Here is a 15,818-nt window from a genome sequence, read left to right as displayed (position 1 = left end):
AGATGGTGAAAAAGTTATTCAGGGCCAGAGTGAGACATAAAGTGAGTTAGAGTTTGTTTGTGTCTTTGTGTGTTTGTGTTTGTGTATGTGTCTGTTTGTGACTTTGTGTGTGCTTTGTGTTTGTGTGTGTGTCTGTTTGTGACTGTGTGTGTGTGTGTGTGTGTGTGTGTGTGTGTGTGTGTGTGTGTGTCTTTGTGTTTGTGACCGTGTCTGTGTATGTGTGTGCATCTGTGTGTGTGTGTGTCGGTGAGGGTATGTTAAGCAGTTGTCCTGAACCTGACCTAGATACAGAGAAAATAATGGAGCAGAGACAGACGGCTATTGGTCTGCTGGCTCTGCATTTCCTCAATGCCCGTTTGATGTATCGCTTTGGCCGGCTCTCTCAAACATTTGGACCAACGTATTTACATAAGCCAATGTCCCTTAAAGGTCCCAATAGCAACAAAGCCAATTAAGGTTAGGCTGAAAGCCCTGCCTGTGTCTGTGTTTCCTGCACTTTCCCCACTTTGTCATCCGATTCTGCACTCCTTCAGCCACAACTGAGCACTGACACCCACACACACACACACACACACATCCTTATTCACACATATACACGCATGCATAGACACACACACACACACACACACACACACACACACACACACACACACACACACACACACACACACATCCTTATTCACACATATACACACACAGACACACACACACACACACTCACACAAACAGCACCCCTCCTTCCGCCTGTAATACCAGCCCACTCGTAATCAGTACATCACATCACAATCCCGCTGCCCCCCTGCCCCCCCCCCCCCCCCCCTCCCACCGCCCCTGCCCCCACCCCCACCAGCCAACCAGCCCCACCCGACATGCTGGTGGAGCCACAGCCGAGAGGGAAGATAAGATGAGGGCAACAAAAGAAGGGAGAATGGGGGAGGGGAGGGCGGGTGTGAGGGAGGGCTCTCGACTCAAATCCCGCATGAATCCCACAAATAGTCGGCATGAAGCAGCACAGAAGCCTGTAGACGGCAACAGGGGCGACTCCCAAATCTCTTCATGCAAACCAATGACCCATAAGGTCCCCCCTGACAGAACACACAGCCACTGGTCCAGCAACACACCAGCAAAACTGCTCAAACAATATGAGATGAGCAAAATCATGAAGTATTTTTTCATGGAACGATAGTGTGTGGAGTCAGGGATAAGGAGATTGTCATCGTCAACATTTGTTTACTGTCATTAAATGTAAATGCGGGCTAAGCTTTTGTATACTTTACCCTCATAGCTCTCCGTCCAATGGCTATCAAGGTCTAGTTCCTGGAACATTGTTGATATCTTTGTTTAGTGAAAACAAAGAGTGTTTGCATACTTTTCTATCTCAAGAAGTACACTGTCAACATAGCCCAACCGGGTTTTGGAAATCTATTTCAAAGAATTCCTGATCTTTAATTGCATCCCCACCAACTGTAGTTCTGTTGTCAAAACTACTTGAACAGAACACAAACCTATCCTAAAACGCCTATTTAACAACAATGTTACAACACCAAGTCCTAGAGTAAAGAGACTTCTACAAACAAACCATAGAACTGTAGGGATGATCGTTTCTCTCTCAGTGTGTGTTTTGTTTTGGCATCATCAGTGAACAAGACACCATGCGGGTGCTTGTCTTTTCCCCCTCCCCTAAGAAACAACATTGATCCCCGACTCTCTTTTCACGTGTCTCCCTTTCTCCCTCTTTCACTCCACCCTCTGGATGGGTCTCTCTGCTCCCCCTCTCTCTCATATTGTGCGCCAAAGTGTAGTCACAGTGGCGCTTTGTCCTATGAGTTCAAGGTAGGGAGGGAGGGAGGGAGGGAGGGAGGGATGGGGGGGTAGGAGATTTGAATAGTAAGAGCGGGAGAGGGGGGGGAGAGACTGAGGGATGGATGGGGGCTGTGAGTTTTGATTAGAAGGACAAGGAGGGAGGGAGAGATGAGGGTGTAGAAGGTTTGGGTGCAGAGAGAGCGGGAGGGAGAGGGGGAGAAGGAGAAATGTAGTTAGAGATGGAGGTGGTGTGGGGGTCTAGTAAACAGATAGAAGGACAGATGCAGCGGGACAAGGGACGGGGTGTGGCTTGTTTCTGCCTAAGGGCATATGGCAGGAGACGGGGTGGGGCGGGGTGAGTACTAGAAGGGGTTTTAATGCCTCCTTTGGGACGGCATGTCTCCTAAGTGCCACTGGGTTCACTGTTTCCTTGCTATAGTTCACCATTGGACCAGGCTCAATAATTGCTGCCCAGATGATGTAAGTGCTAATTAAATACAAACTGTCTCCTGACTCCTTGTTGATGCTGCAACCAACGACTATCAGAGAGACCTTGTGTGGACTTGTGAACAGCGATATATAGTCCTAATTGGGGCTGGCACATATCCAAAGTGCTCCTGGCTCTATCCAACCACCTGCTTCTCCCTTGATTAGCAGTACACAAGCTAGTGTGGAAAAATGGACCACCACAAACAACCACTGTTTGATGGTTTAATTGTGATTTACATCCACAACCTGCACCTTACATGCTAGACATCCTTCTTATGCTTAAGGAGTTACTTTAATACAGTTTTCTGGGTAATAAACCAGGGCTGCACTTTGCCAGGTCCTCTCAGTGTACACAGATGGCCTTCTTATCATGCTTTATATCTTTATTGTGCTAAAGCCTATTTATTTTCCATCTTAGGGCGCCTAAGACCATGGGAGGCCTATGTATTTTCAATCCACCAGACTTGACAGTGGATAGAAGTCCATCTACGTGCCCTTCACCCTCCATTCACAACGTTTTCCATCAAGGCTACAGGCTCCTCTTCAGTTGAGGGCTCAGACTAAGATGGTGACCTCTAGAATGTGTGAGAGAGCGGAGGGGAGGAGAGTGAAAGGAAGGGATGGGAGAAGAGAGACAGGAGAAGGGTGAGTGTGAGGAGGGTGAGGGGAGAGGAGAGCTGATGAGAGAGTAGAACAGAGCTCTAGAGAGACAGGAAGAGGTGAGTGTGAGGAGGGTGAGGGGAGAGGAGAGGTGATGAGAGAGTAGAACAGAGAGCTCTAGAGAGAGAGGAGAGGTGGAAGAGAGAGGGATGATGAGGGAGAGAAGAGGTGATGAGAGAGAGGATGGGATAAGTCTGGACAGAGAGGAGAGGAGGAGAGGTTAAAGAGAAAAGAGGTGATAAGGGAGACAAGAATTGGAAAGTGTTTCCGGAACATTTCTGTGTAACCAAAAGGTTAGGACCAAAATCACAGGAATAGGACACATACAAGTGAATCATTGGCCAAGTGTTGATCCATTTTGGACCAAGGGTTTTATTGCTTTCACACACACAGAAAAACACACTCATCACACCGCAAAGCCCAAACTGAGGCTTATTCAGTGTGGATTATCCAGAGGGGGCATGGGAACAGCTCAAGTGTAGGCCGGTGGCTACCAGTAAAAATGCTCAGCCCTCATGTGTAAGTGGGGCAGCCTCTTCCGTATTCAGGCCGCGTTAACCAGTCACTGGAAGTAGCGCCGGTTGCTAAGCAGGAGCTTAAAAAATAACAGTGTGAGTGGCATCATCAAGCAAATGTAACTCTCCCTGGTTAATACAGCTCCGTCAGCGATGTTTGTGCTTTGGTACACCTACATTGTGGTGGGTCTATTTGTCTATGTCGAAGGCTGGAGTAGAGTTAGGGAAAGTATGAGCAACATTTAAACCACATTTCCAACCAAACATGAGGCTCTGGTTAGGACCAAGGTGTGACATGCCTGCGTGCTGCCAAAATGGGGGTATATCCTAACTGTTGGTAGTCTGGAGGTTGCATGCACATGACATACTGTCTGTGGTCATTCAAGTAGCCAGCACGTTGCTCTGTATGGTTTCACACTTGTGTGGCCTTTGAAGTTGGGAATAGCCTACTGTTCTTTGTAATTTATTTCCTAATCTGTCTTGTTTTTGGGGTCAGAGAGGAGACTTTGCCCCATGACTTAATGTTGGAAAGTATTTTTTTTTGAAGCGTTTCACCTTAGTAAATATGTAGTTAAAGCTGGGGTAGGTAACTTGGTGAAACCAGCCAGAACCAGCTAGATTCCGAACCTTCCTTCAGGCATTCCTCCAAAGTCTCTCCCGCAAAACACATGAACGCAAATGCCTGATTACTGCCGAGTCCACGAGAAAGAGTGGGTCTGTAAGGACTCAGTAATTAAGTAATTAATCATGAGTGCACAAAAGAGTGCGCGCAGGTAGGCGGGTAGGTAGGTAGGCCATCTAATCATTTCATTGTTGCCAAATTAAATTATTATTATTTTCAAGCCTGCGGCCCAAAGGGGCTCCACAGATAACAGATTTTCTTAATTTTTGTAAGAGCATTTAATTGATTGGTCGCTGAAGGGATGTCAAATATTATGAAAATGCTATAAAAAAAAATGCTCCTAGAAGAAATTGCCGATGTAGCTTTATTTCCAAGATTTACATTTTTTCTCTCTCTATATATATATAAGATCGATTTTACAAAAGAAAAGCTTGTACATCTTTAGAAATACGACTATTAGATCAATTGTATCATAACACATAACAATAAGTGTGTATTAATGCTGCTTCAACCTCTCCTCTCCCTGTCCCTCCCTAGCTGATGGGCTCCCTGGTGCTGTCGGTCGGGCTGTGGCTGCGCTTCGACCCTGAGACGGTGTCCCTGCTCAACGGACATGGGGCCCCGGAGACATTCTTCATCGGTGAGCAGAAGGCAGTCGGGCAACCGATAACTGAAAACCAAATTGAACTGCAGAGTTTAGTTTACTCTGCTATGGTTTCACCAAATAACATTCATGGGAAGGTTGTGTTTGGTCCACTGCGTTGGCATCAAATCCGTCCACTTCATACTTTAAAACCCTGACAACCAACAGTTAGATTTTTGGAGCATAGATCACAGTTTTTCGTTTTGGGGAAAATAAAAAGTTATTTTAGATTTTATGATGCCAAAATTCACTGTCCGGAGAGGTCCACCGACCACCTTTAACACTGTTTATTGACATATTTCCATGCAATCCCCTCTGCTTCTGAATAAAACTGTCTGTATGACAGTGGAAATATTTCCTACCACAGTAGACTCCACACACACACTAATTTTCTCTCTCTCTCTCTCTCTCTCTCTCTCTCTCTCTCTCTCTCTCTCTCTCTCTCTCTCTCTCTCCGGCTCTCTCTTCTCTCTCGCAAACACAAAAAATACTTAATGTGGTTGGCGTGAAGCAGGAAATGAAATTGCACAAAGTGCAAACATAAGTAGACCTAAAGTACACACAAACACCACAGGCCTTTGAAAAGCGTTCAAGGAACTGAAGAACTCAACGCAAACCAGTGAAGTGGACAGGACAGTGAGAACACGCAAACACCATGTTATAAAAAACAACGACACGCAATCCAAAGTAATGAAAAATGTGGATGAAAAAAAATTAAAGCCCGACTTGAATGAAAGAGTCTGGCCTGTGGCTCGTGGATCCAGAATTAGAGTGTCGTACAGCCGGGTATTTAAGAAAGTGACACAGAGGAAAGAACGATGGCAGTTGTCCCGTGTGGAAATAGTTTATGACGTACACAGTTTTCTGTCTGTCCAACAGGGATAACGTCACAAGATGAGAGACGTCAAGTGATTTATAAAACCACCATATCAAAGTAGAAAAACCATCAGTAAGTTAGTCTGTGTGTGTCTGTGCACGTGTGTGTGTGTGTGTGTGTGTGTGTGTGTGTGTGTGTGTGTGTGTGTGTGTGTGTGTGTGTGTGTGTGTGTGTGTGTGTGTGTGTGTGTGTGTGTGTGTGTGTGTGTGTGTGTGTGCGTGCATGCCGATCACAGTAAAGTTGAAAGGTGTGTGGTGTTCTCTGTCAGGTCCTCAGAGCGGGCCGAGCTGCACATGGCTTTGACAGTGAGGAGCACTCCACAGTTTCCATGGTCTGCCTCCCATATGGAGCCCGGCCTAGCTCCCCTCACACACAACTCACAACACTAGAGATCAGAAGCTGTTTCGGATTTGAGGTGCACACACACAGCACACTTGAATAGAAAAACACACCAAAAGAAATAACAATAGTACTATTATCGTATTGGTAGGATTACAGTGTGAGTCAGTCCTATCTAATGAGAAACACCAAAAGGGAGGAGAGAGGATGGTATTTTTAAATCTGTAATTCCATTCCATTTGACCGTACAATTAGTCTTTTTGCGCTTCAAGATTGCTGACTATCATCCTGTCCCATTTACACTGATGACATCATCTTCAATTTGCACCCGAGCGGTTTGTTGTTCCATCTTGCATCCCTTGTCATCATATGAATTGTTCTGTCCAATCAAAACCCACACCTGAGCACATCCCCACCTGGGGGATAAAGTTCCCTCCCTTCAGCCTGTACAGTACAGTGCCGTTGCCTGGCAACGGGCGCCACTAATGGGAGTGGATGGGCCTCGTATGAACTAGCATGGGCCCGCATCCTCCCAGCAGAACGCTGTGCGCCTAATGAGCAGTTTAATGGCAGCTCGGGGGAGCCCGGCTGTGGCGGGGACAATACCCTCCCAGCTATCCCAGAGTGAGTCATTAGGCAACTCGATATTCACAAAGCATCGGGTTCTGTTTACAGAAAAAAAACAACAGACAAAAAAAATGTACTCACTTTCTGTTTGACTGACTCAATTTGACTGACTCAATGCTGCCCCCTTGTGCCATTTAATGTAAATTAAATCGTCTGAGGCCAATCTACCAGGTCCTAGTAGTGGGTTTTCATTTTGGACCGTCCTTCCTTCTTTCAGGGGTGTACATCCTGATCGTGGCTGGCAGTCTGGTGATGCTGGTGGGCTTCTTCGGTTGTTGCGGGGCCGTTCGGGAGTCTCAGTGTCTTCTGGGCTCAGTAAGGACCAAACCCTCGGTCAACATTACACTTTAGCTAGAGAGAACGTAGCTACTCACCCATGAAGTGACCTACAGTTCATGAGCTCACAAATACACTAAATAAAACGAAACATTTAATATATATAACATATCTGTATATACCCTCAGTTCTTCGCCTGCCTGTTGATTATATTCGGGGCTGAAGTTGCAGCTGGAGTGTTTGGATTCCTTAACAAAGACAAGGTATGTGCATTCTGTCTGATTCAAAATGCCACTTATTTTGAATATACTACTGTCTTAACTTCACGTTATGAATTAACTACTTCTTTCCCCTCCTCGCCTCATATAGATCATCGAAGACGTCCAGAACTTCTATGCCAAAACGTACGATGACAACAACAACAGCACACTAATCTCCTCATACCACAAAGTGGTAGGTATGGGGGAAAGAAAGTGACAATGAATCATTTCGAATTTAATCTGTGCATGAAAGGAAATGTAATGATGTGTCAGTTTATGCTGTAGTCATGTCCTATTGACCTCTCTTTATCTTAGCTGAACTGTTGTGGAACCAAAGCTGTGCCCTGCAGTGATCCTCCGGGCGAGAGCAAGGTGCGTGTTCTCTGCTAATCCAGATTCACATCCAATTCAATTCCAATCTGTCCCATCGTCATCCTCAGCAGGGGCTATCATGTTACAATGGAAATGTCCTAATTTCATCACATTTTGGTGGAACTCTAATGGATTTCCTCACTGGACAAGAAAGTCACGTGAACGTATGCATGCTTGGGATGAAGGCAATACTTTACATGGGCAGAGGTTCTGATCTACGAGCACGACCCCATGGTTATAAATGCTCCCATATCTTCCCAGCTTTAGTCTGTTGCCTTGCTTCCACTCAGTTATCCCCCTAAATGCTTGTTGCCTTACTATGGGTGTCTCACCACAGGACTGTGAGGTGGGCATCGAAGAATTCTTCAACAGCAAACTCTACATCATCGGCTACGTGGGCATCGGCATCGCTGGTGTCATGGTGAGCATTGGCCCATAGAGGGAGACAGAGACACACCCACACTGACACATTAGCAGATACAAACAAGACACATACAGTACATACTGTACATACAGCGATATACAGTATTAGCAGAAACACATAGACAGACATACTGACACAAATTAGCACAAACACATGCTGTGTATACTGACACACACACACACACACACACACAATTCAAATCAGTTTTGTCATAAAAGTTGGCCATTTTGCACCCTGTATCCTGTGTGCCACATGTCCTCAGAGTCGTGTCGTTGCCCCCAGATCATTGGGATGATATTCAGCATGGTGCTGTGCTGTGCCATTCGTAACAGCAGAGAGGTCATCTGATCTGCGTTGGAGCCCTGGACGTCTCCCCCTGCTGTCCCTTCAGACCCTGTTGTGAATTACTGCACGATGAAGTGAACACCCATCTATAAATCCTTTCATATGATCCAGGGACAGCGGCCATTAGACCACCCTTTACAAATACTGGTGCTTTGATCAATAACCTACCCTCGATCGTAAAGACATGCCACAATGTTTCTGAGTAACTCAATTAACCCAAGTCATTTTGTCATGAATTGTGTTGAATCACAATATTTACACCCACTGTAACCACTTTGCCAATACAGACCATTTAAACATTTTATACAAATTTGAGAATAATGACATTTGGTGTACGTTGCTAGCTTCCTCCTTAAAATTATTGAAACGCTTACCCCAATGATAGCAAAAAGTTACATTTGTATTTGCAATCCCCTTATGAAAGGGACCCAAGAGTTGTTGCAGTGGTGTGCTAAGCATGCAAGAACCCCCCCCCCCAACACAATATTATGTAACTAAAGCCCTCGAAAAATGACGCCATTCCTGTAATGGAGAAATGCAGATGCATTTGCCTTCAACAAATGTGCAATGCATGTTTATGCCCCCCAGCAACACAGCAGGCAGTATTTGTCTGTTCATGTCATTTTTGTCCTTTCCCGCTTCATTGCATCCCATAAACAAAATACAAGATGGTGGTTCCATCTGAACCAGGACACAGTTCAGGCCACCGATATCAGGGCACATTTATGTAAATATGGGTGAATTGTGTGTGGTTTAAAACGATCCATTGAACAGTTTTTTAATTTAATATTCTGTGTTCTTAGGTCCAAACTTGCAGTAGATAGTATAAGGATGTTGACATGGACGTTATGTGTGCCTTTGTTTGACGACAAGCTATCACTCACAAAAAGAACATAGATAGAAAAAAAACTAAACAAACAGAGAAAGTAATCGTAGCTACTAATGTACATATGTTTGTAGAGTTGGACTGCGCTTTTACCGACACACACACACCCAACATGTAGCAGGGGGGATCTATTCCCCCAACGATTTCCGTTTGTTTTGTTCTTGTCATGGAGTTTGATATACACTCCGATGGGTCTGACACCGGACCATGAGAACAGATCTAATAAATGTAGACGGATCTGAGAAGTCTCTCTGTTTGGTACCAAGCGTGACCCGTCTTGTTTATCCATAATAGTAACTTATACGTTGTTAATGTTAGGCGGCGTATCTGGAATCCTCGTCGCCGATGAATCTTGGTGTTACCTTGGTATTTCAATATGAGGACACGATGAGGTTACCAGTTATATCTGAATACAGCCATGTGTGCCAATAGGCCAGCGATCAGACAAGCAGTTGTAGTTATCTGCTGGAATCAGACACTGTAGAATCCGTACTGGCTTAGGGAAGAATTTATTGATTTATGATCTTTTATCATATTTAACCGACCAATCCGTCTATCCATATTGTGTTCCTTCAATGTAGGCCTATATGTTTCAACGTCATGAATGAAGTTGTTTTGTACCATGCTCTTTGTGACTGATATTGTGTTGGATTGTTTTTTTTTCTGCATTACGTGCTTCTCAGGAAGATTGCTGTTTGATGCTTAATAAAAATATTTTTCAAAAACAGGTCTTCTACCCTCCTCTGGTTTTCTTACCACCGGATGGAATTGTTTTACATTGTTATTTTCAGTTTTCATGGCGTCTTAAATCTTTTGTGGATTTCTGTCAACAGCTCCTGCCTTTCTCTACGTGCAGTATCACACAAAAATACGTAGGCCTAATGTCAGGTTGTCATGGTTGTTGTATATAGGCCTATAGAGAGGAGTTCCGTTTCATTTAATATTGCATAGTTTCCAATAACTCCCGCTAAGCCCTTCGCATCTTACGCGTGACCGTGACGAGTGTGTCTCTAACGTTCCGGCGGGAGTAGTAGAAGGATTTGATACATTTAAATTCAAAAACGGTTGTGAAAGAAAAAAAAGTTCACTGTATCCGGCCCTTTACATTTAAGCTAACATCTAGTTATCCAATATTAAAAAAAATCATATAACTTTAGAATAATCTGGCGTGCCAGATATTATGTCCGATGGGCCAGTTATGGCCCGCGGGCCGCCAGTTGCCGACCCCTGATGTATGTAATGTTTATATAAAGTAAACATCTAGGGAGAAATTAACAAAAATATATTTAAACTCCCCTCCTTCAATCATTCATTGAACAATTGATACGTGTGAGCCTATTTTATTAAATGTATACATCTCATACGACACACCACCTATCGTACCCCTACAGTGTGTGTGTGTGTGTGTGTGTGTGTGTGTGTGTGTGTGTGTGTGTGTGTGTGTGTGTGTGTGTGTGTGTGTGTGTGTGTGTGTGTGTGGGGGTTCACATTCAATAGCATGAGGGACCATGGTCGAGGTCTAAGTTTGAGCCCGTAAAACAGCTGCTCCCCGCAGCTAAGCCAATATGACACAGGCTAGGGTTACTCCCCACTGCAGAATGTGCACTTGATCTGGCACCTCCCCACTGAGGTGTACCGTTCAGCGGATAGGAAGTGCAACCGTTTCTGAACTTGCATCATACTTTTTGGCTGAAGCTCAACACAGACAATCCAAGACACGACCGGTTAGCCTAACCTAATTCCGAGGCAAACCTTCTCTTTTATGACTGACTGAGATAGACACAAAATAGTTAATTCCAGTTGAAAAGTTTATTCCGCCAGCTTAGACAGTGGAGCACAAACCCAAGAACCCTATGGTTGAAAATGTCATCAAAATCTACACCAGTTTTATAAAGACCAATGCTTAAGAACGATGCCTAGGATGTATAAAATCACATCATTGAGCAGAACCATCTAACTGTTTTATGTGTTCCGGGAATTGGAATACACAAATACTGAATAACTGAATAAACATTTACCTAACCCTCCTTAGTGAAACAGGTCCCAACAAGTACAGCCTAATTAAATCTACGTAGAAATTACAATGTTTCCCTACTATTCTTTGCATGAATTGGGAATAATCTCATAATAATTTTCAAGGGCTTCAAATATGTTCTAACAAAATTCCACACGATAGGGTCCAGTTTGGTCAAAAGATCTTACTAGTCCGTTATTTGACTGGACCTGTTATTACCGCTATAGAGACAATACACCTTCTTCTGACTTTTCATAACTGAGAATTTTTTGTTTGTCACGTATTTTTACTTTATAAAAAAGCCCACTATGTACAAATAAACGATAGGCTACATTGACACTCAAGTGCAGTACATACAGTAACCCTTTAAAACAGGATTGGGGATTTAAGAACTTTTATGCCACCTCTGCTTATATTTAATAATAACAACCCATTGCATACTTCCTCCATCTCTCTATTGACACCCCACCTTGTAGTGGTGACTAAATTAGATTTGCTCGAAGACTACACAGGATGTCATTACACAGCAGGGGTAATAGATATGGATTATATTTGCAGTAAGGAGCTAAACCGAGCACCACAAGCCACAGTTTATTCATCCTGACAAATAGGAACATTTGGGAAAAGCTGGACAATCGAATCCCTCATTGAGGGAAAACTGTGTACATAAGGAATTAACAATGATTCATTCCTTACAATAAGCTCCCCAAACAAATGTAACTTGCAAGTTCCTGCAAAAAAAAGGGCTAAACATGGCGTGTCCTGCTACATGAGCACGGGTTTGAAGCCATTCTTCACCTTAGACGTGTACCACGAAGACCCCTTCAGCACAAATAGCCTTGTACAATAATAGGTAGGAAACAAAAAGGAGCAAAAGTAAAGTAACGTTAGCTGGGCCCACAGCTATTCCCGTTGCATAGCTGCCTGCCAACCTGCCGAGGAGGTAGAGAAGAAAGGCTCACGAAGAGCAGATGCTCTGAGGTGTGTACCCCAGAAGGAACTCTCCCACCCCGACAAAGTAGACCACCTGGGCTATGCCGAAGAGAGGGGCGATGACTAGCGCCCGGCAGCTGGCCCCCTTCAGGAAGGCCCCGGGGCCCTCCTTCCTCAGGATTTTTCTGTCAGAAAAAGAGAGATTGGTTCAGCGACAGACACCAAGAACGTGTAAGAAAGCGTGCGTCTTGTGGTTTTTCGTCTGTTTTCTGAAGAGAGCACAGGATGTATTACCTGATGCAGTCCACTACTCCATTGTAGGTTTCTTCGTTCGCTCCTTTCTTGAGGGACTGGAGCCTTGTCTTGACCACTGCACAACCACACAACATAGAGGTTAGTTGAAGACAAAATATATAGACACACTTTCAATCTCAGCCAATATTTTGCGGGCCACCCCTACCATCGCATGGGCTGACAGTCACGGCAGCGATGGAACCGGCTAAGCATCCGGACACAAACGACCAATAGAACGGCACGGCGGGGTCTTCAGGCGAGTGGCGTCCGAGCTGGTGCAGATGGGCAAAAAGGGGGAAATACACCATCGAGAACGGCATGTCCCTGGGAAAGGCATCAAGCACAGCCGTAGGTATAATCAAAGTTCTGATCACAAATCGTTTTCCCCTTTTAGCCAGAAAGACGCCAGCTCAATGGATTCCCTCTCACCTCATCAGAGTGGCCCCCAGACCTCTGTAGAGGCCCGGGACCCCCTTGGTCTGGAGCAGCTCCCTGGTGATCTGCATGGCGGACACGCGGACCACGTGAGGCGCCGGGTTGGTGTTGTAGGAGCGGCTGAGCACTGCTCCAAGCTTCAGAGCAGGCGCCATGCTGGGGATCAGCCTCTGCTGCGCCGCTGAGGGAAAACAACAGAGTAATCCTTTAGTAAAACCAATATAGCGATTACAGGGTAATCCATTTTTTTTTATAATTTCTGTCTTTGTTTCTTCACCTAGCCTGCCTGCATCCTGCAATTGGATCTTAAGCATCTCCATCGGTGTGGTGATGATGACCTGGCACATTCCTGCACCACAGCCGGACAGCATCTCCTTCAACACTGTTAGCCTGCCACTGTACGCAGAAGAAAGCAAGAGGATAGAAAAACAATAGGGGGTGGTTTAGCGTAACGAGGGGAATGGGGAGAAAACGATGTGTGTGTGAGCATGTGCGTGTGCGTGTTAGAACGCAGTCCTTTTTTCAGATCAAATGTACTCACCCATCTTTGCTTAGTTGGTGGCGGAAAAAGTCATTAGCAGCAAGTTTGATGGCCTTCTCAGGGGTGACCAGCGTGAGGTTCACGGCGGCTCCTACAATAAACAACAACTTGAAGCATTTTCAAAAGTGGAATCAAATTTTAATTCAATTGTATAAAATAGAGCAAACTAAAAACAAAGATTACTTCCAGATTGAATGTTGAATTTGGCCAACAATCAAATGTTTTCAATAATTAATAAATTATAAATTATAAAATTTAAAATACGTAATTAGCATGAATATCATGTCATATTAAGTGGCAGATCAAATGTAAAACCTAAATACCCACAAGCCTACCTCTGTACATGCCAAAGTACCCTTCAGATTTCACCGTCTTTATCAGGCAGTCCAACCTTAACAACAACAAAGCACAGACTCATATTCACACCTCAGCCCAACATTACGTGGATACTTTTCCAATTCACGATGAAGCCTGTCGGTCTCTTACATGTTTTTGTAGACCTGCTGGCCACTGCGCTGGTTCTGCAGGCGCGTCTTGGCCAGGTCAATCGGGAACACACAGGTGACCCCCACCATGCCTGCAATGCCTCCATTGATCAGCTTGGCTGGTAGGCTGTGGGCGAAGAAAGGGCATGGAAGGACAGACACAAACACATTAAGGATCCATGTGTACAAAACATTGAATCAGTAGCAGTTCTTTGGTTTGTGTGTGTGTGTGTGTGTGTGTGTGTGTGTGTGTGTGTGTGTGTGTGTGTGTGTGTGTGTGTGTGTGTGTGTGTGTGTGTGTGTGTGTGTGTGTGTGTGTGTGTGTGTGTGTGTGTGTGTGTGTGAGTGAGTGACGGAGTGAGGGAGTGAGTGTGTAAGAGACATGTTTTCACACCAACATAAAAGGAAAATATCAAGAATGGACAGTTTATTATATTGTAATACAATAATAATATTATGCAGTTACATCTTTAATGTATTCCAGTATTACTAAGTGATGTTTGGTCAGTGTAGTCCACTGACATATGGCAAATACTGCTTCCAGGCATCTCGACTGCTAATAATAACTTACCAGAGAGTAAAACTAAGTAATTAGGCTACGTGTTGAACAATCACAGGACCAGACCATCTCAGCATACGTGTTGTGGTGACTTTATGTAGGCTACTTAATAATAATAATAATAATAATAATAATAATAATGATAACAATAATAATAATAATAATAGACACATAAAACACCGACGCAATTAATCATTCCATTGCATTGGAATGCATTCAGATATTGGTCATTCATTGATCAATGCAGCAGTTGTGTTTAGTGTAAGGTGTGCTCTACCTGATCTGTTGATGCTGGGCCATTGTTTCTGTTAAAGGTGGTAATTTGTCGAATGGTGGAGGCAGGTGGGGAAGAGCACACTGAGAGTCCCTGGGAGACACTGAGCAAGGCGAGATTACAGAACAGGAGCTTATATATATAGGCAAGTACAGCCTTGCAGTTTGAGCACCAGAAATCTCCACCCACAATTACGCCATGCCAGAAAAAACATTGGATACGGGCGGGGATATCTGGATGTTGCACGAGAAGCTTTGCACACTTTTCAGAACCAGCATTTCAATAATGTTTTCGGCGGCAAAAGTTCCTAATAAATGTATTGTATATGCATTATGTAAAAACGTAGGTTTCAAACACAGAACAAGTTAAGGGTTTAAATTATGTCCTCACTTTTTACATGATCATGTAAAAACAGGATCATTGGTAAAGTTATAAACTTTCATCCGAACCGAATACAAACCGGTAAAGCTAGAGCGTGAACTAATCTTGTCATTGTTACAATACAATACCTAGGAGTTGCTGTGTCATTGAGCCACTGCGTTTTTCAGTATATACTTATTGCAGTTTTCAATTGATAAAACTTTAATTGAATCCTCTGTGGTATCGTTGTTTAGGCTAGGTATGACTTGGAGAGTGGTAATGTAAATGTTCAACACTTGGTTATTCAGAGACACAAAATAAACGAGCTTGCACTCGTTTCCCTAATCCAGTTCAGTTGAAATTGGTCATAAGGCAAGCCTACTGGTTCCAATTTACCCAGTTAAACCTTCGGTCTGCTTTGGCCTGGGCGGAATTGCAAAGAGGACATGCTTGTACGGTCTGATTTATCTCATTCTCAAACCCATACCACTGTATATGGTGTTGTGTTGACCAATATAGAAGATATTCAGGACTGGTGTTTGAGTTATGTGGTCCAATGAGGTACTGATGTTGGCTTGAATATGTAAATAAAGCATAGAAACATTTACATCACATTGCCAACCTGTCGAACATGTTAGCCTAGTTGGCATTCCAGATGCATCGTGCAAGGACATGTTTAATTATATTTCACTCACTTTATTGTAGCGACAGCTTTCCTATAACCCTACATGCCCACTGCACCGTGTCAACGGACGTGGGAAGGCGTGGCTGACGGATGGGGGAGT

General features: G+C 44.2%; 2 protein-coding genes across 2 annotated transcripts in view; one reads left to right on the top strand and one right to left on the bottom strand.

The window, feature by feature from the left end:
* Positions 1-10,044, top strand: part of LOC130382881 (CD9 antigen-like) — an 11,994-nt gene extending 1,950 nt beyond the window's left edge. Inside the window, exons 2-8 of the mRNA XM_056590836.1 lie at positions 4,627-4,729; positions 6,793-6,890; positions 7,040-7,114; positions 7,221-7,304; positions 7,427-7,483; positions 7,821-7,904; positions 8,190-10,044. Of these exons, the coding sequence (XP_056446811.1) occupies positions 4,627-4,729; positions 6,793-6,890; positions 7,040-7,114; positions 7,221-7,304; positions 7,427-7,483; positions 7,821-7,904; positions 8,190-8,255 (567 nt within the window). The 3' untranslated portion in view covers positions 8,256-10,044. The remainder of the gene's footprint in view (positions 1-4,626; positions 4,730-6,792; positions 6,891-7,039; positions 7,115-7,220; positions 7,305-7,426; positions 7,484-7,820; positions 7,905-8,189) is intronic.
* An 865-nt stretch (positions 10,045-10,909) lies between these two features.
* LOC130382872 (mitochondrial glutamate carrier 1-like) lies at positions 10,910-14,789 on the bottom strand. Its single transcript, XM_056590823.1, has 9 exons — positions 14,677-14,789; positions 13,842-13,967; positions 13,691-13,746; positions 13,356-13,446; positions 13,092-13,210; positions 12,809-12,995; positions 12,546-12,703; positions 12,380-12,455; positions 10,910-12,270 (listed from the first exon to the last, which is right to left on the bottom strand). Exons 1-9 carry the CDS (start codon positions 14,697-14,699, stop codon positions 12,111-12,113), a joined length of 996 nt encoding a protein of 331 aa, XP_056446798.1. The 5' UTR covers positions 14,700-14,789; the 3' UTR covers positions 10,910-12,110.
* Between the last annotated feature and the right edge of the window lie 1,029 nt (positions 14,790-15,818).

This window comes from Gadus chalcogrammus, chromosome 1, assembly GCF_026213295.1.
Source record: "Gadus chalcogrammus isolate NIFS_2021 chromosome 1, NIFS_Gcha_1.0, whole genome shotgun sequence".
Lineage (NCBI taxonomy): Eukaryota > Metazoa > Chordata > Actinopteri > Gadiformes > Gadidae > Gadus > Gadus chalcogrammus.
Note: the sequence above shows the minus strand (reverse complement) of the source record. Positions and strands in the feature narration are given on the sequence as shown.